Source organism: Canis lupus, chromosome 23 (assembly GCF_011100685.1).
Source record: "Canis lupus familiaris isolate Mischka breed German Shepherd chromosome 23, alternate assembly UU_Cfam_GSD_1.0, whole genome shotgun sequence".
In the NCBI taxonomy this organism is placed as follows: domain Eukaryota; kingdom Metazoa; phylum Chordata; class Mammalia; order Carnivora; family Canidae; genus Canis; species Canis lupus.
In genome coordinates, this window is record NC_049244.1 from 49,829,642 (window position 1) to 49,851,751 (window position 22,110).

The 22,110-nt window shown below is 44.4% G+C and overlaps 1 protein-coding gene and 1 long non-coding RNA gene across 3 annotated transcripts in view; one reads left to right on the plus strand and one right to left on the minus strand.

The window, feature by feature from the left end:
- Window positions 1–4,626: 4,626 nt before the first annotated feature.
- The window catches only part of PLCH1 (phospholipase C eta 1), a 203,036-nt gene continuing 185,552 nt past the window's right edge, over window positions 4,627–22,110 (minus strand). The window contains exons 17-27 of the mRNA XM_038571271.1: window positions 19,245–19,424; window positions 19,051–19,158; window positions 17,892–18,016; window positions 16,090–16,174; window positions 13,452–13,598; window positions 13,105–13,184; window positions 11,470–11,529; window positions 10,682–11,036; window positions 6,403–8,298; window positions 6,058–6,070; window positions 4,627–5,822 (exon numbers count right to left, since the gene is read on the minus strand). Coding sequence (XP_038427199.1) covers window positions 5,741–5,822; window positions 6,058–6,070; window positions 6,403–8,298; window positions 10,682–11,036; window positions 11,470–11,529; window positions 13,105–13,184; window positions 13,452–13,598; window positions 16,090–16,174; window positions 17,892–18,016; window positions 19,051–19,158; window positions 19,245–19,424 — 3,131 coding nt within the window. The 3' untranslated portion in view covers window positions 4,627–5,740. The remainder of the gene's footprint in view (window positions 5,823–6,057; window positions 6,071–6,402; window positions 8,299–10,681; window positions 11,037–11,469; window positions 11,530–13,104; window positions 13,185–13,451; window positions 13,599–16,089; window positions 16,175–17,891; window positions 18,017–19,050; window positions 19,159–19,244; window positions 19,425–22,110) is intronic.
- On the plus strand, window positions 16,285–22,109 carry LOC119877442. Of its 2 annotated transcripts, XR_005377249.1 has the most exons (4): window positions 16,285–16,430; window positions 17,170–17,265; window positions 17,455–17,768; window positions 18,634–22,109. It is a non-coding gene; the product is annotated as an uncharacterized LOC119877442 (long non-coding RNA). The 2 variants fall into 2 exon arrangements; XR_005377248.1 differs by having other exon boundaries at window positions 17,170–17,768.

Genomic DNA, 22,110 nt, shown 5'->3' on the forward strand with positions numbered 1-22,110 from the left:
TCAAGAGGGATTTATACCAGGTATGCAAAGCTGGTTCAACATTCAAAAATCAATTAATGTAATCTATCACATCAACAAGCTAAAGAAAATCACATGGTCATATTAATAGATGCAAGAAAAGCATTTGACAAAATCCAGCACCGATGCGTGATAAAAGCTCTCAGAAAACTGGGAATATATATATAGTTCCCTATATTATTGGGGGACATCTTCAACTTGATAAAGAACGTCTACAAAAAACCAACAGCTAACATCACAATGGTGAGAAAATCAAAGTTCTCCTCCTAAGACAAGGAATAAGGAAAGGATGCCCACTCTCACCACTGCTTTTCAATATTGTACTGTAAGTCCTAGCTATTGAACATAAGACAAGAAAAAGGAAACAATAAATGGAATAAAATAAAAAGTAATCAGATACAAAAGGAAGAAATAAAACTCTTTGTTTTATGACATGATTGTCCATGTTAGAAAATCTAAAAGAATTGAGGTAGGGCCTCTTGGAACTAACATGTGATGACAGCCAAGTTGCAGGATACAAAGTTAATATACAGAAGTTAATTGCTTTCCTTATACCAGGAATGAACATATGGAATTTGACATTAAAAATACACCACCATTTATATTAGTATCCCCCAAAATGAAAGGTTTAGATATAAACCTAACATAACATATAGAAGATCTATATGAGGAAAAGTATAAAACTGATGAAAGGTATCGAAGGAGGATGAAATAAATGGAGAGATATTGCATGTTCACGGAAAGATTCAATATTGCCAAGATGTCAGTTTTTCCCAATTTGATCTAAAGACTTGACACAATCCAATCAAAATCCCAAAAATTTATTTTGTGGACATTGACAGACTGATTCTAAAGCTCATATGAAAACCAAAAGACCAAGAATAACCAACTCATACTGAAGAAAAATAATAATACTGGAAAGGATGTGGAGCAATAAGAACTCTTCTTCATCACTGGTGGGAATGCAAAATAGTACAGCCACTTTAGAAGGCAATTTGCAAGTTTCTTATAAAACTAAACATGCTCTTATAACACAGGATCTAGTAATCAGGCTCCTTAGTATTTACCAAATGAACTGAAAACTTATTTCTATACAAAAGCCCACACACGGGGGGTCCGGGTAGCTCCAGTTAGCTAAGTGTCCAACTCTTGGTTTCGGCTCAGGTCATGATCTCAGGGTGGTAAGATCCAGCCCCTCGTCGGGCTCTGCACTCACCAGGGAGTCTGTTACTCTCCTACTCCATCTGCCCCTCCCCCTGTTCATGCATGTGCACACACACACACGCTCTCTCTTTCTCTCTTTCAAATAAATAAGTAAATCTTAAAAAAAAAAAACAAAACCTGTACCCAGATATTTATAGCAAATTTATTCACAATTGCTGAAACTTGGAAGCAATCAAGATGTCCTTCAGGAGGCAAATCAATAAACTATGGTGTATCCGGACAATGGAATGCTATTTAGCACTAAAAAGAGCTATCACACTCTGAAAAGATATGAAAGAAATGTAAAGGCATATTACTAAGTGAAAGAAGCCAGTGGGAACATGCCCTATGATTCCAAGTATGTGACATTATAAAAAAGGTAAAACTAATGGAGAGACAGTGACGAGATCATTGTTTCTAGGGTTTGTGAGGGTAGCAATTAACAGGTGGAACACAAAGGATTTTTAGGACATTGAAACTATTCTGTGATACTACGACGGTGGGTACCTACCCACAATGGCAGACATCTATCATCATACATCCATCAAAACCCACAGAATGTTCAATACCAAGAGTGAACACTAATGCGTTTAAAACTACGAACTTAAAATCAATCAATCAATCAATCTATGAACTCTGGGTGATAATGATGTGCCAATGTGGGTTATAAATTAAAATAAATGTACACACTGTAGTGGGTGATGTAAGTAGTGGAGGTCGTTGTGTGTTATCAGGGAGGGGTATATGGGAAATCTCTGTACGTCCTGTTCAATTTTGCTGTGAATTTAAAACAGCTTAAAAAAACGAAAGCTTAGTAATTTTTTAAAGTGGGTATTCATGGATATCATATGTACAGGGACATAAGTTTTAATTCTTTCCTTATATTTTCAACTACCATATGTAGTAAGTTTCTAATTGTTTGGACATTTGGAACGAAACCAATAGATTATGTCTCAGCATCTCTATCAGCTTATGGCTCCCTAAAGACAAGTCCCTATTGTTGAAATACTAACACCCAGATGAATACCTAGTCCAGAATAGATGTCACTAAATGTTCATTAAAAGCTTTAGGGAGAGCAATGATGGGTAGGGGAAAGGGGGCCAAAGTAGGAGTTGGATTAACCTCGTGTGGCTATTCCTTAGCTTCTATGACCTTGGGCAAATCATGTGTTCCCTGAGATTCATTATTGTAATCTATAAAATGGAGATAACCTCATGTCTTTGTGAAACTGTTGTAAGGACCAAATGAGATGTTCCACCTGTAAGACTTTTTAAGTTGCATAAAGCTTTCCAAAAAATCAGCTACTTTTACTCATGGTAAATGCCTTAGTAGATACTACATTAAAAGGCAGAGAAAGGAAGGAAGTGCTAGATAGAAAAATTAAAGGAAAACAAAGATAAACTCGGTCATTGCCATTCAAATGACTTGGAACAAGATTCTGAACCTCTTCTTCCTTCCTTCCATGCATATAACAAGCAGATGTTAGACACATGCTTTCTCTCACATCTTCCTCAAGTTCTCTTATTCACCAATTTACCAAATATCTACCCAATAGAAATAGGTATCAGGCCTTGAGCTAGGAAAAGGAGCACAAGGCACAATCCCTGTCCTCAGAGAAGTCCACGTCTAGTGGAAGAGACAGACATGTGAACAGATTGATACAATGGAGTGGAATTGAAGGCCCCCACCCCACAAATCTAGGTAATTCTTAATAAGTTGGGTACAACTAGGGAAAAGGAGATGACAATCAGCAAAGGGCTCTCTAGACGAAAAGATCCTCCAGGATACATCTTGGAAAATGAAGTGAGCAAAGGAGGAAAGAGCATTTTAAGGCAGAGGGGATCAGGTAATGGAAACAGACAGGGGCAGCAAATCAGAGAAGACCTTGGATGCAAGGCCACGGAACTTTATTTCACACGTGATGGGAGATCCACTAAAGGGATTCACGATGGCTTGCTGTAAATATTAAGAAGCTTTATTTCTACCCCCTGTGGATATGCTACTGCAGCAGGCAACTCTCTCAGCCACCTGTTGCTGCTCAGCCGTGGCACCGTCTATCTAGCCTCTAAGGAAGGAGTCAAGTGGGAAACTCTCACACTTCACAGGGCCTGCTCTAGGCAGACTTTGCAGAGACTGGGGGCTCCCTGCTAGCTCTCAAAACAAAAGAAAAATTAGAAAATCTGTTAATATATTCCTTGAGATCTTACTTGCTGTGCAATTTCCTTGTGACTGATGAGTCCCCGATCCAACCTCCGAACAAGTGAAACCCTGATTAGGAGTCTAATCCGAACACTCAAAGCTTGCTTCCTCTTCTTTATTAGCAATCCCTAGATAGTAATCACGAAATCATTTGCCTGTTTTCCTAAGTTCTATCGGTGGAAGAATGGGCAACAGATGCACATGGTGTGCATCACTTGGCATCAACCCATCACTTGGCATCAACCATTTATGTCACTATTAGATCACTCTGAGACAGGACTGACATCCAAATGTAAACTCTTGGATTTTTGGTTAAAGAATATTGATTCTGGGACACCTCGGCGGCTCAGTGCTTGAACATTTGCCTTTGGCTCGGGTCATCATCCTGGGATTCCGGGATTGAGTCCTGTATCGGGCTCCCTGCAAGGAGCCTCCTTCTCCCTCTGCCTGTGTGTCTGCCTCTCTCTGTGTGTCTCTCATGAATGAATAAATAAAATCTTAAAAGAAAAAAAAAAAAGAATACTGATTCCACCTAACAAGGCAGCAAAATTCTATCCCTCTGCAAATGAATTTCAACTACTTTCAATCTTTTTTAAGAGGAGGATACTTTAAAAACAAGCCAAGGTCTAAGGATAGAACTTTGTGGGTTCTGAAGCCCCAAGAAGACAGATCTCTCAGGTTCACTAAGGGAATGAAATTGGGTCCTTCTCCCTTCCACCATTACAGTCCTACACCAACCAGCAGCCCAGTGTTCGTCCAAACAGAGGAAGATCCTCAGCCCTGGGGAAAAGTCCAGAGCTGGGTACGGAAGGTAATCAGGATCTGACTGCTTTCTTCCCCACTCTTCCCCCAGACAACAAAGCTTCAAGTAGTCTGACTTGCCAAACACAGCGTTTTGGCTGCCCTCACCCCCAGGGCAGGATTTGGGCAGGATTATTTTTAAACAAGCAATATCAACACAAAATGCAAAGAAACTAAAAAAAAAAAAAAAAAAAAAAGCAAAGAAACTCATTACATTTGGTTTCTTTTCAAGTCACCTTACAAATACGGTCTTTAAAGCATAATGAAAACACTCGGAGACATAAAGTGCTGTAGAACCCATCTCTTCCTCTACGAAGAGATGAAAAAGGAAATAGTTCTGAGTGTGCTGGGTCCCTTACCCAGCAGTCATTCTATGACGTCAGTTGAAAAAAAAGTTCACCAAGTGCTTAAAAATCTGCTTTAATTATATTTCCATGAATTCCAAGAAGGACATCATTGCAGTTAATATTACAAAAAAAGCAAAGAGGGACATCTGAACATGCAATAAAAAAATGGATTCACAGTGAAAATAACGTATGTCGGTACTAAAATATAGTTACTTGGCTCCATGAAGGGAAAAGGTTTCCTCTAATTTATCTGTTTACTTGGATTTCATTATGAGAAATTTCTTTTTTTTTTCTTTCTTTTTTTTTTTCTTTTTTTGCTTGACAGCTTTGGGGATGTTTTCAATCTGTGCTATTACTGTCAGTATTTGACAGAGGTCCCTCGTTCTGAAAGCCATTATTCGCAGTCTATAATTTAATCAGAAAATCCGAAAGTACAACAAATAGCTTGGCAACTGTGTTCTTGTTACATACAAAGCCCATTAGCAAAAATATGTAACAAAATTTATGTAAAACAAACAATTTTGTGTTTATATACAGAAGTTTGCTTTATCCTCAGGCTACTCGAAAATGAGAGGGTGTGTGTGGGGGGGGGTAGAAGGGAGGGGGACAGCTACCAATCTCCTTTGGACTTATTCTGCACAGGATAGAGAACTCTTAAAACGTAGGGGGACTATTTTGATTTTTCTTTGAACTGAGTCCTAAAAATGCACGACGGCTTCTCAACGAAGAAGGGGGGAAGCTAGGAGTGATGATGATGGCTTTAAAATAAAGAACTTATCCCTCCGTCCTTTGCAAGGTCTCCTAAATGACCTCCGCGGGTAGAGGGTAAAACTGAGCACATTTGTGCCTGTGACCCGAGGGCACAGAGTGGAGGGCGCGGCGGCGAAGCAAGCAAGGGGCTGGAAGCTTCGCATCTGGGGCATGCACGCGTTTCCTACTGGGAGCGTTTACACCTGGGAGCAGAAAGATCACACGCACACGGGACAGGTCACCCTGGTCTACACACACACGCACACACGCATGCGCAGCGAGACTCGTGGAGGTGAAGGGAGGCCAAACTACGCGTCTAGAAGTACATCTTGAAATCAGGTCGGAGCCAAGGGCGCGCTTCCGGGGCTGACAACGCTGCGGGGCGCCTTGTAAACTCCGAAAAGCTGCAGCTTCGCGGCATTCAGAGCCTCAAGATAAAATAGATCTCAGGCTTGTCGTCGCCGCTGGGCTGGGTGTGCAGGGCGGAGCCGGGGGAGCAGAAGCTGCCTCCGGGGGGCGTGGCCTCCATGCGGGGGCGTGGCCTCCATGCGGGGGCGTGGCCTCCATGCGGGGGCGTGGCCTCCACGCGGGGGCGTGGTGCAGCGCTGCGCAGGCGCCCTCGGGGATGCCGCGGTCCTCGGGCCACCCCCGCGCAGGAAGCCCTGGATGTACGAGCCGGTGGAGTGCCGGGTCCCCGCGTTTACACCCGGGGGCAGAAAGATCACACGCACGCGGGACAGGTCACCATGGTCTACACACACGCATGCGCAGCGAGACACGTGGAGGCAAAGGGAGGCCAAACCACGCGTCTAGAAGTACATCTTGAAATCAGGTCGGAGCCAAGGGCGCGCTTCCCGGGCTCTAGGACAACGCTGCGGGGCCTTGTAAACTCCGGAGAGCTGCAGCTTCGCGGCATTCAGAGCCTCAAGAGAAAATAGATCTCGGGCTTGTCGTCGCCGCCGCCGCCGGGCTCGGTGTGCAGGACGGAGCCGTGGGAGCAGAAGCGGGCGGCGGGGGCGGGGCCTCCGGGGGCGGGGTCTCCGGGGGCGGGGCCTCCGGGGGCGTGGTCTCCGGGGGCGGGGCGCAGCGCTGCGCAGGCGCCCTCGGGGATGCCGCGGTCCTCGGCGCCCCCGCGCAGGAAGCCCGCGATGTAGGAGCCCGTGGAGTGCCGGGTCCCCGCGGGCGGCGGGGCGGCTCGGTGGCGGAGGACCACCCCCGCCGCGGGGCCGGGCTTGGCGCCCCTCTGCTTGCCGGCCTCCTGCTTCTCCCGGGCCCGGCTGGCGATGTTGCGCACCCTGCTCTGACTGCGCGACGACAGCTTCCGGACCAGCGCCCGGGGCAGCGGGCTGGCGTCGCGCTCGGCGCGGAGCACCTGGCCGCCGTCATCCTGCTCCAAGGACACCAGCCTCCGCAGCTGCTCCGTCAGGGCGTCCATGGGCTCCAGGGCGGCGGCCGCCAGCGCCACGGCCTTCTGGTCGCGGAGGCCGGTGGCGACAAAGCTCCTGCTGATGCACTGGTACTTGCTTTCGAAGTTGCAGGCGATGTCCTCGGATGTCAGGTCGCCCAGGCTCTTGGACTTGCAAGGGCTGGGCAGCTTGAGGGCGGGCCCCGGGGGCGCGTGGCGGGGCGCGGGCACGCGGGCCTGCTCGGCGTGGGCATCCGGGTGCGAGCAGCGGCTGCGCGTGGGAGCGGCAGCACCTGGGCAGGTGAGGCCAGAGGTGCTTTGGGGAGCGCTGTGCGGCGCCGCGGGGACGCGGGGGTGCGGGGTGTCTGGGCAGCGGCCGTTTCCCCGAGCTCCGGGGACGTGGTCCACCGCGTGCGGGCTGCGCCTGGGCTGCAGAGGAGCCGCGAGGGGGCCTGCGTCGTCGCCGGGGCGTTCAGCGGCAGGTGCGGGCAGGTCCGCGGGGCCTGCGGCGCCCCCCGCCCCCACGACACTGCGGTCTCCAGGATGGAAACGGGGCGCGCGGTCGGCTGGCGGGGCCGCGGGGGCCGGGGCGGGGGTGGGGCTGCGGCTCCCGGGCGCTCCTCGCACCTGCCCGGCGCCGGGGCTTCGCGGTGGCGGGCAGGGACACGTGGCCGAGGCCCCGGGCCGGTGGCTTCCCGCGGCGAGCTGGTCCTCCGGGGGCGGCCGCGGGGCAGTGGCGCAGGTGGTCTGGTGAAGCGTGTGCGCCGAGGCCTCGGGGCCCTTGGCGGGAATCCGGGCGGGGGATGCGCGCGCGAAGCAGGGCTTGCATTTTCCCGCGGCAGCGTCGGGCTCCACGGCCGGCTCGGGGTCCAGGGCGGGCAAGGGAGGATGACCTGCCGCCACGCAGGTGCTGTGCGGGGGAGGAGCCGCGGCGAGGCTCCCCGGCTCCCCGGCGTCCTCACACTGGCCGACCAGCGCCGAGATGGAGCTGCCCGGGTCGCCCTCGGTAGCGAGAGGGACAGTGTCAAGAAGATGGGAGATGTCGCTCTCCTGCAGAACGGCCGCGGAGTGCGAGTCGGGGTGCGCAGCACACAGCAGAGACACGTCGGACAGAGAGAGGGACGCTGCGGCTCGGCCCGTCACCCAGCTGCCCTCCAAGTCCCTGCCCTCCAGGTGGCTTTGAGAAAACCTGCTTCCTGACCGGGGGCTTCCGTCCTCCCCAAGGCCTCCAGCGCGCGCAGGTGCCTGGGTGCTCACACCACCTTGCGCTGCGGTAAGTGCAGGTTCCAGAGCCAGATGCTGCCTTGGGGAGCGGGGTTTGCGGGGACACTCCTGCTCCTGGCAGTCACCTGGCGCAGGTGATCTGGTTCTCCCGCCCCGGAGGCCCGGGGCTCCCAGCTGTTCCCCGGTGACGGATGCGCTGGATGCGCTGGCGACAGAAACAGCGGAGCCCCCTGGGCGGGGGTCTTTGTGGAGGAGAGCGCTAGAGGAAGAGGATAACTTTTTGTTGAAATTTGGAAAGTGTTGGTCTTTTATACTTGCCTTCCCTTTTCTTCTTCCATCCTTATCTTCTGCTGAATGAAACAAACAACATGTTAGGTAACGCGCATCACTCTTTCGCAGAACCTGCAAACACTCATGTTTTGTCTTCAGACAGACAAATGGAGAATGTAGGTCTGTTAACGTTGTGACAGAGTTATGGATCGCAGAGGTTTGCAACAGAGTGTCTGTGTGATGAGTAGATGGCGAAATATATTTATAGGAATTTCACTGAAGCTTCCCTTTGGGCGTCTATTACATCAGCTGAGGATGTAATATTCATTGTCAAAAAAAAAATGTCAATGAGTTACCATACTTTTACAGTGAGGATTACCTTAAGTTGTTTCCTATTCAGATTTGTACTACACAGAAGCATGGCAATAAAAATAGAACAAGACAGTTCTGTTAAACAAAGTACTGTGGTACCTGTAAGCAAGATACTATAAACTTTCAAAGTTACACATGTATTAGTAAAAAACCACAAATCATATTACTGAGAAAAAAAAAAAAGGCAGAAGAACTAATTCAATCAGTTTCTAAAGCAGATTGGAAGGGGCAATAAATGTATTAAAATACCAAAAGCTGTTGACTTTGAGATGTGAAAATAAGAGTTGGTCACCAGTTCTATGCCATTGCTAGTTAATTTTTTTGTTAATCATATTTTTGTTTTAAGTACACAAATTTCATATTGCGTTCTCTCCTTCTCAAAGAGGCAGTAAGATACCAGGCACGGTATGGAAGGCTATAAAAACACACAGTTCACGGTAATTTGGAGTATCCCATCATGCTTAGGATAATGCTAAGACAATATGGAATGTTCAATTTTCCTGACCTCATTATTTTAAGTTTTTTTAAGATGTTTTCAGACAGAATATACAAGAAAGGAGAATTTATGTAACTCATTAAATATCTTCCTAACTAAAGAAAAATTCATCCTATAAAGTTTGATAAATCCTAAAATCATCAAGAAAAAAATTAAATATCCTATGATATTACCACTCAGAGATAGGTACTATAAGCTCTTTTCGGGGGACAGAATTATATACAGAATTTTGTATTCCACATTTTCTCCACTTATTTTTCACCTCCGTTTAACTTGAATCATTGCATGTCTCTGTTCTGTATTTACCACAAGCCTCATATAACATATATGAGAGTGACAAACTTATAAAGCTGTTACAGGGAGGAAATAGGCATCAACTCAATATTGCTTTCTGGATTAACCATTGTTTATTTCTATTGAGGAGAGTTTTATTTCCCCCCCAAAATGGGGTTTTTGAAATAAACTTTAAAGCACATATTTTTATCTCTTCTCTGACATTGCTCTTGGCAAAATTTCAAAGTTTTAAACTTCCTTTTTTCTCTTCAAATAAGCTATTCAAAAATTTGTCTCCTTAGAATATCTTATAACAAAAATCAATATAAGCAAAATGGAGTTTGTGAGAAAACAGAACACTGAAATTAGATTGTATGATAAAAGGAGAATTTTGCTAAAGTAAAAAGGTATCACATTGTCCATGTCTGAGGTGATTCTGATTTAATTAAAACACTTTTGTTGCGGAGACCATTGAAAGGACAGAGTTTGGGTACTTAAGTTACCAAGGGCAGGGGAAAGAGTCACTGACACAGCTCGGGAGCTCTTTGGTACCTTGCAAAGCAGGCATCATTCTTTATCAAGTTTTTGATATGAGCGTAGCATCATGCTCAAATTAAGGAAAAGGGCAGGTAAAAAAAAAAAAAAAAAGGAAAAAGGCAGGTAAGGCTTGGACCCTATGCTTGTGGAGACTGCAACTGGACAGGAGCCACAGACATGCTTCCTTTCCTGCCAATGTCCAGGGATCAGGGAAATGAGGCCACAGGAAAACATCACCTGGGCTGCCTCCTGAGGAAGCAAAGATTTCTCAAGTGGAGAAGATGACCTGCTTCTAACATCTGGCTTCACTTCTTTCTCCATAAACATTTCTAATCATGGAAATGTGTTATATGTTGGGGAAAGAAATACAGCTATATTCAACCCCAGAAAAATCAATAGAATTCTATTTATCCTCAGAACAATAGTAAATATTACACCTGCTTGGAAAACCAAGATCTCTGCTCCTCTTTTGCAGGTTTCACCTCCCTAGAGGGCACCTCACAGACTGTGGGCTCCATACCATCAAACATGATTATCCCCCTCATCCCTCACTACCAATTCCAATTGTCAACGTTATTTTGAGGCTGTAGGGGATTAGGAAAGAGTTCTTCCACCCTCTTCCCAAAGTTTGAAATCTGGCCTAAAGAGAACATTAAAAATTATTTTTATTATTCTTTTGTATATTTTTACTTCGACTGTGGAACGTCAACCAGGTCACAATGGTAACCAGGGACCAAACTACGGCTTCAAAAGATTTATTCTTAGAGAAACCTAAAGCATCTTACCCAGAGAGTTTTCTTTTCCTTCAGTGTCTTTCGCTGTTTCAGATAGGGGCAGTGACAAGGCCCCCAGAAGACTTTTGTCAACAGGTAGAGAGACAGGGCGCTCTTGCAAGCTCCGTGTGGTCCTCCTCAGGACACCATCCTGATCTCTCGCAGCCTCAGATACGGAATCCTTTATCTCTACCATCTCTTGGAAGCCCATTTTGCTCTTCTTTCTGCCTTTGGCTGGAGCGCTGGCTGTGCGGCGTAGAATTCTATCTCCAATTGATCGTTTCCGAACGTAATGGGAATTGTTCTCTGAAGAACCATGCCTGGGATTCTTATTGAACAATCCCTTCAGACCTTGGAGCTGTCTGCTCTGAAGACACAAAAGAATGAAGCACAAGTTAGGCCAATCCCATTGTGTTGACAACTTGCCTTTCCAATGACAGCTCCGTGAAAAATGGACACGAAACAAAATCTGACGGCCACTGGAGGATATTCCAACCAAGAGAACGGCAGCTCACAGCATGTCTGCACAGTATCATGCACGTCTCAGGGACCTTACTTTGTGGGGAGGTAGCCTTCCGTCTTCACAACCAAGCTACCCAGAAGCTTCCTACCCAGAGATGACAAGGTGACAGGAACATTTTCCACACTTAAGAGACTGTTACGAACTTCAGCCATCCTAAAGCAACAGATGCATGTTTCAAAGTGGGAAGCAGGAAATGGAGTGATGAGAGAGCATGCTGCCATAACCATTTAAAAAAGAAATGTGTCAGCAACAACAAAGCACCATGCTGAGAAACTACCTTTGTAGCTCCTAGAAAGTGCAATATAGTATAACTGGGGTTGAGTATTAAAGGGCTCCACTGCAAGGGAAGAAAACAAAACACAATTTGGGCTCATTCAAGAAAGTGGCACAAGTAAAAACAAAAGAATGCATATGCTTCCATAAACCCTTTCTTCCACCTTTGGTGATTTTTTAGTCACAGGTTCTTTCATTGCTCAACTCATCACTACCACATTGTGCACATTATGCATCTCAACATAAATACGCCTTGAAAGTGATCTGTACCGCGACTTAGCAGTAGACCTGTCTTTAGGAGGATGGAAATCCCAAGGGGATGCTTTCTTTTCATATTTTAATTTCTTTCTGGCTCAAGTTTTAAATAGATTCTGAATTGTATTGTTTCTCTAGAGTAGGATAAAATGCTAGAGTTGCTACTTAGTTAACCTGGGATTCCTGGAAATCCAAGAATCATTTTCAATCATTAAAATGGACAGTTTAAATCATTAAAACTTCAGTTGTGTGCATTTATGCCAGAGGAAGCATCCCAACAAGTAGCAAAGGCAGAAACCAAGGACGAAACATAGAAAGTCCTAGAATAAAACCTCATTACTCTTAGAATATTGAGCGTCCCTCCCATACCAGTTGGGGATGGGACCAACTGATGTAAGGACAAACATTATACCCCCTAATCAGCCTGAATTGGCCCACTCCCTAGAAATTGGCTTGTAGTCATAAATTATTAATATTAGCCAGTATTTTTGAGCATTTACTATTATGCCAGGCAGCTTTCTAAGGATAACATAGCTTTTTATGATGACAGGTACCATTTCTGCCTTACATTTAAAGATGGGGAAGCTAAGGCACAGAGAATGTCTATAACTCTACAGGAGCAGCTCCAAGCAATGCAGACTTCCTAATACAGAGCACTAGACATTCCTAGGTGCTAGTCAAGCCTCCTATGGTCCCTGAAGATCACATCTGGTCTGGAAATCCATTCCAGTGGCCAAGGCCCCAATTCCTTGGCATGACTAAAGGACAGCCTACTGATTTGTAGACCTCAAGTGAGTCGTGTAAGGAAGAGAGCTGCATCTGCAGAAAACTAGAATACATTTTTGGAGTCTATTTCTTAAAAGTAAGTCCTTCAAAGTCCTGTGAGGAGCTTTAAATTCATTCCCGGAGTTTTAGGGTTATTCAGCTAAATACAATGGCACCAAATGAAGGCATCCTGCCTAGAACTGGCTGGACTCACAGCCTAGTTAGTGCTGGGAATTCATCAAGCATCTGCGACACCCCATCGCCTCCTGCAGCCAGCCAGGGCTCTTCTTAAGCACTAACATACAGCTCAACATTTAAGTGTATATTTATTGTTTTAGTGCAACAACTGATCGTCGGAGAGAATAGCAGTTTTCTCATAAGCCCAGAGAGGTCCCCGAGGGGGAAGGAACAAGTACACGCCCCAAGACAACGCAAGGATCCACAATCCCGTGGGTGGGGACGGGACACTGCACACTGGACCCGCTGGGCTTCTTTCTGGTTTTTCTGCCAAACAACTTTGTCAAGATGTATGTTCCTTTTAAGCAATTAGTCAAATATTGACCTTGTTAAGGACCGTACGATTGCCGCACGTGGCTCTAAGCCCTGTAATCTTTCTCACCTTCCCATAGATTTCATTGATTGTTATGTGGACAAATATCGATGCCTCTGTCAGTCCTTCCAAGTAGACGTGCCGGTAGCCTGAGAAAAGCAGAGAAAATAATTGCCTTTTACTCGGACTTACATTTGGCTTTCCCCTGGGTGCAACTAAATGAAATGTTTGACTTTAAGTCTTTCCATTTCACAAAGCACGTTAACACTCATCATAGAACACATTTTTCGTGTCATATATGCCGTATGTTGTATGTAACACATGTCCTATATTAAGTCTTTCGAAGAACCCCCCCCCCCAAAAAAAAAAAAAAAAAAAACGGTCAGCCTAGAGAGGAAAGGCCGGCCCATGCGTACCAGGCACTAAGCTGCTGAAGGTCACAGTTCTTTGTCCAACGAAGTCTCGTCCAATCGGATCGTGATCCCACACAAGGAACCGAACCAAAGCTATGTCTGGCATGTGTACTGTAAACGTCAGGGTTTCTTCCCACACAGGGTTAAATCCTCCGAGAAATAGGGAGAGAAGAATCAGAAAAGCAAAGGGCTTGGCTAAAAGGAATTGACAGCAGCATCTGCAGAGCCAACTGACAATTGCTTGCAATGGTTATTAAACTCTTGAAGATGACCAAGCCACTCCGGGCTGCCTTATTGAAACAAAGTCTTGGAATTTGTCCCATTGCTAGAAAATAATTGGTAGGAAGATTGTCCATCAATAATTACATCAATTCTATTAATCTCTGACGCCCAAATCACACGGTAGGGAACATTTCTTTAGGCAATTTCAGGATGCTTCAATAAGCTCAAAAAGTATCTTTAGTAGTGATCTAAGAATAATGTTTTAGCAAAAAACTAAACTAAAAAAGAAAGAAAGAAGGAGGGAGATCCCACCTTGCCAAAAACAGAAAAAAAATTATGCTTTTCACCCACAAAAGATTCTGAAGCTATAATAATCACCAGCAAACATTTATAGGGTGCTGCACAGGTTTCAATACTACTGTACATATAGCATCTTATTTATTCTTAGAGCAATTCTCTAAAAATGTCAAGACAGAGTTTTTTCTAATTAAGAAAAGACACATTATTCTTGGCTTTCAGAACTATATAACCTTTTAAAATTACACAAGTAACAAATGCTTTAAGGTAAGAAATGTCAGTATTTATAAGTCTTCTTGTTGAGAAAAAATTGATACTCAGAGTACATAATGCACCTAAGGTCACACAACTAGTTACAGAGCAAAATTAAACTGTGCACTATTGTTTCCCAGTGGCTTTCCATGAAGAAGACCTTAAATACATCAACAATAGAGTTTCATCGCTATTGAAAATAAGTAGGAAGATATGTGATTCAACTCCTATTCTGAAAGGTAAAAATACATTATTTTCTTGGTAAAATTTTCTCAGATAAAATAATTACATAAACTGATAAAAATTCACATACTTCGTTGGACAAGTTTGTTTTTCTTTTCTACAAATGAAAATAAATTTTATTACATACATGTATTAAGAGGCATCAGCTACTTAATCTTACTGTTAAATGCCTCAGCTAAGGAAATAATTATGGACTCAAGTCACTGAAATGTCCCTCCTAAACAAGAGAAGAGATCATGTTTTTATTAATAGTCATGACCTCTCAATTACTTCTGAGACAAAAAAAAAAAAAACAACAAAAACGGAACAATGGGCACTGGTGGGAGGAAAATGCAATATAGGAAGTCTGCTTCCTTTAAGCATGTTATTTCCTAATAGGTTTATGCTATTCTTGAAGCCTTTCCTTAAACTAGCACTAAAGAAAAACTCCTCCTAAGGGGGCGCCAAGGTGGCTCAGTCGGTTGAGTGTCTGACTCTTGATTTTGGCTCAGGTCATGGTCTTGGGGTCGTGAGGCTGAGTCCTGCATCTGGCTCTTGCTCAGTGTGGAGTCTGCTTGAGATCCTCTCTCCCTCTCCATCCACCCCCCCTCCCTGCTCATGCTGGAGCTTGCTCTCTCTAAAATAAATAAAATCTTAAAAAAAAAAATCTGAAACTAGTGCTGTACAATATGTGGGCTAATTGAATTTAAATTTAAAAAACAGAAAAGAAAAACTCCTCTTAAGGTTTCACTATGGACCTCTAATTTCTTAAATGTTTTGAGGCTTATGGTTTAGATTTGGAGTATTAATGACAAGAGATTGAGAAAAATAGGTATGCCATAATGTTTGTCAAATGTATGAACAGACACCATTTAAGAAGATTACCAAGAGAAAGACATGAGGCTTAGGTAAAGAAAGTTCTTTTTACATCATGGCCAGAATAAAAGAAGGCTGCCTATCCACCATATGTACATATTTAGAAGGAAAATTGCCGGAGCCTGCTGCACTTGCCTTTAGGGTTTTACATGCTCCAGAAAAAAATGAAAAATCCTCAAAACATAGAGGCAACATGAATGAAAGCTTTGAAGTAACTTACATCATGAAAGCACAATATAAAAACTGTAATGGAAGCATTTTCCTAAGTTTTAACCCTGCCCTTTAAAATATCATTAATTCTTCATTAGAAAAAAACATGCTTCAAAAGCATTTAAATAAATAAATAAAATAAAATTTAAAAAGCAAAGAATTTAAAAGCCTAGATTACAAATCCACCAAAACATACCATGTATCAATCCCGCATTTACTCAATTTTGTTTAAAAGATTTTGACATAAATTCAGATGGCAGTTATGAATTCTAGGAATTTGTTTCTCCTCTATATAGATAAATTTTTCTTTTTCATTGCAAACTTTATTTCTAGGGCATCTTTTTTTTTAAGATTTTATTTATTTATTCATGAGACAGACAGAGAGAGAGAGGCAGAGACCCAGGCAGAGGGAGAAGCAGGCTCCATGCAGGGAGCCCAACGTGGGACTCGACCCCAGGACTCCAGGATCACGCCCTGGGCCGAAGGCAGGTGCTCAAACACTGAGCCACCCGGGGATCCTTCTAGAGCATCTTGATTAAAAGTAAACAGATTATCATCTTACCATTGTCATCTACTACACGGGTTTGATCTTTACAGCAATCTACTGGCAATCCAATAATTTCAACTTCAACGAAAGGATCAATGATCTATTAAATAAAGAGAGAGTATTAGTACAACCCTGTGGTAAAACTAGACCATCGGGTATATCAGATTTTGGGGGGCGAATCTAATGAGTATGACTTCTATTCATAAGGAATTCAAGAAGACCATAGCCTTGAAGAGTAACTTCCTGCTTGGAGACTGGGCTCCTGTGTCACCCTAGGCAAGCTATATATCCGGGCTTCAGTTTCCTCATCTGCAAACCTGAGACCCCAGTGTCAGCTTCCTCAGAGCGTAATCCAGGTGAGATGCTGGGAGAATGGAACTGGATGGTGGCAAATATATTTCTTTTTATTCCAGTCATGAAGAAGCAATCAGGTAAATTCAAATTGGAGGACTGAAAATAACTGGCTTGGACACTTTGTAAAATGTCAAAGCCACGAAAACAAAATAGGAAAGCTAGAGAACTGTTCTAGATTTTAAAAGGACCAAAGAGAAATGACAACTAAAAGCAATGTGTGATCCTTTACTGGATCCTGAATATATAAAGCATAAAAGAAGAAGAAAAGAAAGAAGATATGAGGGCAATTTGGGGACACCTGAGAAAACTGAATATAGATTTTATATGAAATAATATTACTATATTCAATATTAAATGTCATGATTGAATCATGCTTATAGAGGAGAATGTTCTTTTTTTTGAGGAGAATATTCTTATTCTTAGGAGATAAATGCTAAAATATGTAGGTATTGAGGAGTCAAGGTGTTAACTTATTCTCAAATGACTCTATAAAGAAATGCGATTGTGTGTGTATATACATGTATATAATTTTTGAATTTTGTTACATTTGCTTCATCTCTCATGTATGTGTATGTGTATACATATGTACAAATGCGTGCACACATCTATACATAAACAGACATACACATACACATCTACACGTGAAGGAGAGAAAGTGTAACAAAATTTAGTGATTTTATTGGTCAATCTAGATGCCGGAGACATGGCATTAATTTGACTATTCTCACAACTTTTTCTGAGGTTTAAAATGTTTCAACATAAAAGGTTTGAGGGAGAAAACAGAAAGCGAGTCTTCACTTTTGCAGACAATGAAGAAAAGAAGAAAGGAAAGAAAGGGTAAGGGATACATTTTCTGAGCCTGTCCGAGCATCACTCTTGCTGCTGCTAAGGGGAGGACAGATGGGCAGCGGGGAGACCAGTCACCCGGGGGGCGGGGATCTCAGCGGGGCGGACGAGAGACCGTGGTGGTGTGGGCTAGGCTGGAACGGTCCCTCCCGTATGGAGCCCCTACTTTCTGAGGAGTAGGACACGGTGCCATCTGTTGAAGACAAGAGGGAAGCCTGGAAATAGCCCCTGCGGAGGACGGGCTCAGAGGCTGACGGGGTGAAGCGGGCGGTCACACGGCGTCGTGGGCCAGCTGAGATTTGCAACAAGGAGCCTCCGACGGAACCCAGCAGCAGGGCTGTGGGTGTCTCCCATCCGCAGCCAAGACCCCAAAATGCCAGGTTGACAAGCAGGAGCGGCAAAGAGCCTGAGGATATAGACCGCGCCTGCGAGGAAAGACATGCCCTGCCTCCCAAACAGGTGATGCCCTGTACTCCAGGGCAACCAGTAAGCCGGTGGGTATCTGATGAGCTGACATCAGTATTCGTTTATGAACACATACGCGGGGCGGGGGCGGGGGAGGGACCCTGAAGATATCTCAGATACAACACAAACACCATAAAATCATTGTGGCTTACCTCGCCTCGGTCTCCGAACATGGAGTCTGGAGGTTTGGGGAGCTGCTGTCCACTGATCACTTTCAGGATGAGCTGCTTTTTGGGGTTGGCAGGAAGTGGGTCACCAGAGTAAGGGTTGAAAGTACCTAAACCAAGTAAAGCAGAGTTTAAAAGCTGAGGCTCGTAACATGGGAGAACCCAAACACACACACGCACACACACACACACACACACCGTTTAAGCATGTAGAACAAAGAAACAAGTGCTGAACTACTACAGTGTTTCTTGGAGCAAAGAAATGATCACATAACGATCAGTGTGGCTTTTACCTGAGGGCAATGCCAGCTGGCATTTCTGCAGCTGAGGTTTTTGCTAGAATCCATGCTCCCAGAGGCAAGGGCCTGGGACAACTTAAAGTGTCTGTGGTGCAATTATCAATCCCGGCAAGGGGGGGGAGAGGCATTTTCTTGAAATGCCAACAGTGGAGGGAAGGGGAGTAGTTATGTCAGATTCACATAATTTTCTGACTTAAACTATCATAGGGACGGAGGGTGGATATAACAGAAGACTTGAAACGAAGTAGTAAACAGCAGAGTAAGAAAACACGCGAGGCATCAAATCCTAAAGGCACATTTGTCGCCACTTCTTTACCTGAACTGTTAAAAATCTGATTTGGAAAATGTTTAAAGAATTTTAATGAGCAGAACCCAAACAAGAGTTTTTTTCGATCTAACACTACATTCTCTTTTTCCTTTTTTGTTAGCGCTATTCTGTAATGGGACTGCACGGACTAAAGGGGCTCGATGAAGTTGTTTCGGGTGCTATTTTAATTTTGCTGGCGGGTTTCAGACTCCTCAAAGACGGGGCTCAGGCCTTACAAGGCAGTACAATGTAGAAGTAATGCCCAGGGGGTATCAGGCTGGGACTCTGGAGCTCAGAGGACAATCCCTTGCTACCCGTGTCCCTCTTTGTGTGCATCACCACACAAGACAACATTCTAAACGTCACGCTGCCCACGTGTAAAAAAGTTGTGACGAGAGTTCTACTTTAGACGCCAACACCTTAATCTAACGCTTTTTATACAATCATGTTGCAAAACGCTGACGTATCACACTTTCCAGAGAGCTGCTCCACTCAGGCGACCTGCATTCAGAGAGAGGACGATGAAGTGGACACACACCTTTGCACATTTGCTGGGGTTTGAGGACGTAGCCACAATTGCCATTGGTCTTGAATTTGGCTCGATTTAATTGCATCATTCGCCCTTCGGACTGGTAGTTCAGAGCCACTGCGCAAGTTCAAAGTTTGAGAGAATTAGGCAAGGCAGCAGCGTGGAGCCAGGGCCTACAGGGAAAGGCTCCGAGGCATACGCACCTAGCTGGCAGCCTGCGTTCCAGTAGGGCAGAGGGTTGAAGTTACTGGAATCGATGCGGTAGGCAGACGGGTAAATCCTCGTGAGCTGCTTTTGGTTGTAGATCATGAACTGCTCCGATTTCTGCTGAACCACCTGATGTGCTCTTGTTTCACTAAATGATAACACGTTTCCTGTGGTTCCTGGCAGTTTGTAATAAAGAAAAAAGAAAAGCGAGAACCTCAGTCAGGGAAACAGCACCCACGAAAGACTTTCTAATACATCAGATTATGCCCATAAGAAAATGCAGAGCAAAAGACTGAATTCAGACCGGACTAGAAGTAGCTTCTGACCAAGAAAGATCCATAAAATCCCATTCTTGAGACTCTCTTCATGGTTTTGAGGTCAAATCTGAGCTGCTCATCTTGCAAGGATAACTGCATGTTTCTGAGTCCCGCGTTCTCCCAGAAATTCAATCATCCCACTAATTCACGTCTATCTGGCTAGTATGAGGAGGGCTGGCAGGAAAATTATCTTCTAGGGGTGTGATTCCAACAGACTCTCTTTGCCAAAGATACAGACAGTCATGGATGAATAAAACTATGTAACTTATTCCTGATATTCATTGACAGCATTCATCCTAAAAGCACACATGTAAAGCACCTATTAACTGACAGCAGAAAGAAAATAAAAGACCAATTCCAAAGGAGAAAAACGGAGTTTCAACGTTAATTTGAATAGAATTGTGAAACTAGTCAAAAGCTATTTGGATAAAAGGCATAATAATGGAGAAAGATTTTGAAAGAGCATTATAAATACATAAAATCTCAGAAACAAGAATAATCACCCACCATCCACATAAACCATGGGAAAAAAAAATAAAGGGAGGTAAAAGAATAGGAAGCCCGTGCTAAAGTTTCTGCTTGGACTGTCATCAGAAGGTGTCGATCCAGGGCCAACGAGGCTCCAAATCTAGGGGTCGTGATGGATGGAGTTAACCTCCAGGCATTCAGTATCCCACCCTTGTCTCCCAATCCCGGGTCTACAATGCCCCTACTACTCCTACCCCTTCGCCAAACGTCCTCACCCTACCCCCAAAGTGACCCCTCATAAGTCTTCTGGACATGCTGGGCGCAGCCGGCCCGAATAAAGACCCAAGCTTGCCCAGAGCCTCGTGTCCATTCCAGAGTTTACTGACAAGCTCAGTGTGTCTGAACCCAGACGGAGGGACACGGCTCATGACGGCAAGGAGCTGAACCCTACGGCCCTGCTGGGCCAACTGGGCCTGAATGGTATCCACACGGTGTGTTAGTTGGAGCACGTAGCATCATCCCAGGGCCCCTGGCGTCCTCAGGACTGTCTGACCTAGGACATTAAACGCTGGCCAGATGACTACTGACTACACTGTAGAGATGGATCCTGGGATGATCGTGACTACCAGACGGAGGCCAAGAGATTAGGGAATTACAGTTTTTAATCTGACGATTTCCCTCAGGGACACTCTTTCCTTACCACATATATTTTATTGACACACTTACAAACCATAGTTTCTGTTTGTCAAGCATACGAAAAATAATCTTACTTGCGGGTTTTGAGGGGCAATGCCTTAAAACATGACAGGAGAAGGTATACTGTCTTTTTGACAAGCCACAGTCAGATGCAGTGACACCAGAGCCAGTGCCACTCTTCTGTCTCTCCACATAAGTATGTACACCACATCCTCCAGAAGGTGACCTTGCTAATTAGGCACATGCCAATTAGCATATGAATAGATCTGCGTTGCTTTGCATTGGGATAAGGCATGCATTCATTATTTATCGCTCACTTTGCCACGCGACACGGCGGTTCAAGAGCTAGAGAGTACTCAATACTATTTTCCATTAAGCTAATAGAATTATGGTTTCTTAAGGTATTTATTAGAAATCATACTCCTGGGGGAACCTGAGTGGTTCAGCTAATTAAGCATCTGACTCTTGGTTGCCACTCAGGTCATGATTTCCAGGTCCTGGGATTTAGGGGACCTCCTGCCTGAGGATTCTCTTTCTCTCTCTCTCTCTTCTTTCTCTCTGCCCACTCCCGCTCATGTTTTTTCTCTCCCTCTAATAAATAAATCTTTTCCAAAAAAATTACATTCTTCTAAACCAAATACACCTTTAGCTCCACTAGACCACTCACTGGGTTGATTTCCTAGCTATGGACGGTTATTATAAGGACAGGTTCTCATGTTCTCGCATGTGAAATCATTATTTTTTTTATTGTCTCCATTTGAAGAAAGAATCAATATCACACGTAGGACAGAAAAAGATACACTTGTGGAATGGTAAAAACAAAAAGGAGAGACCTGAAGGGAGGGATCCTGGAGGTTTGACACAGAAGACTTGGCACGACGTCATCTTTCCTTTACTAAGATTTGTTGGAAAATGGGAGATTTTTAAATTTGCATTTCACTTCCACTAAAACTAAAATTAGATTGCAAGGCCGCACGGCTGTCGTTTATTTCTATAAGCATTCAGTAACTGAACAAAACAGAAATGCTAAGGGAAGAGGATAAAGGGAAGAAGAGGAGCTAGCAGGAAGGTGCAGGGTAAGAACACTTGTGACTAGGATCTCTCAACGCAACAGGATGCAAATAATAGATGGAAAACAGTGAAAGAATCAGTGCTTCTGAAATTCCCGCTCTTTCTGTTAAATCTTCAATCCGTGGGCTAAATCATTTTCACCAAAGTCAAACTTTCCAATCAGAAAATATGGGACTTTTCAAGGTGTTATTTTTTATTATTATTATTATTTAAGCTCAATTTGCCAGCATATGGGATAACAAGGGCGCATCGCGTCATGTGCCCTCCTTAATCGAGGTGTTATTTTAGCTTTCTGCTTTCTTCTGGTCAT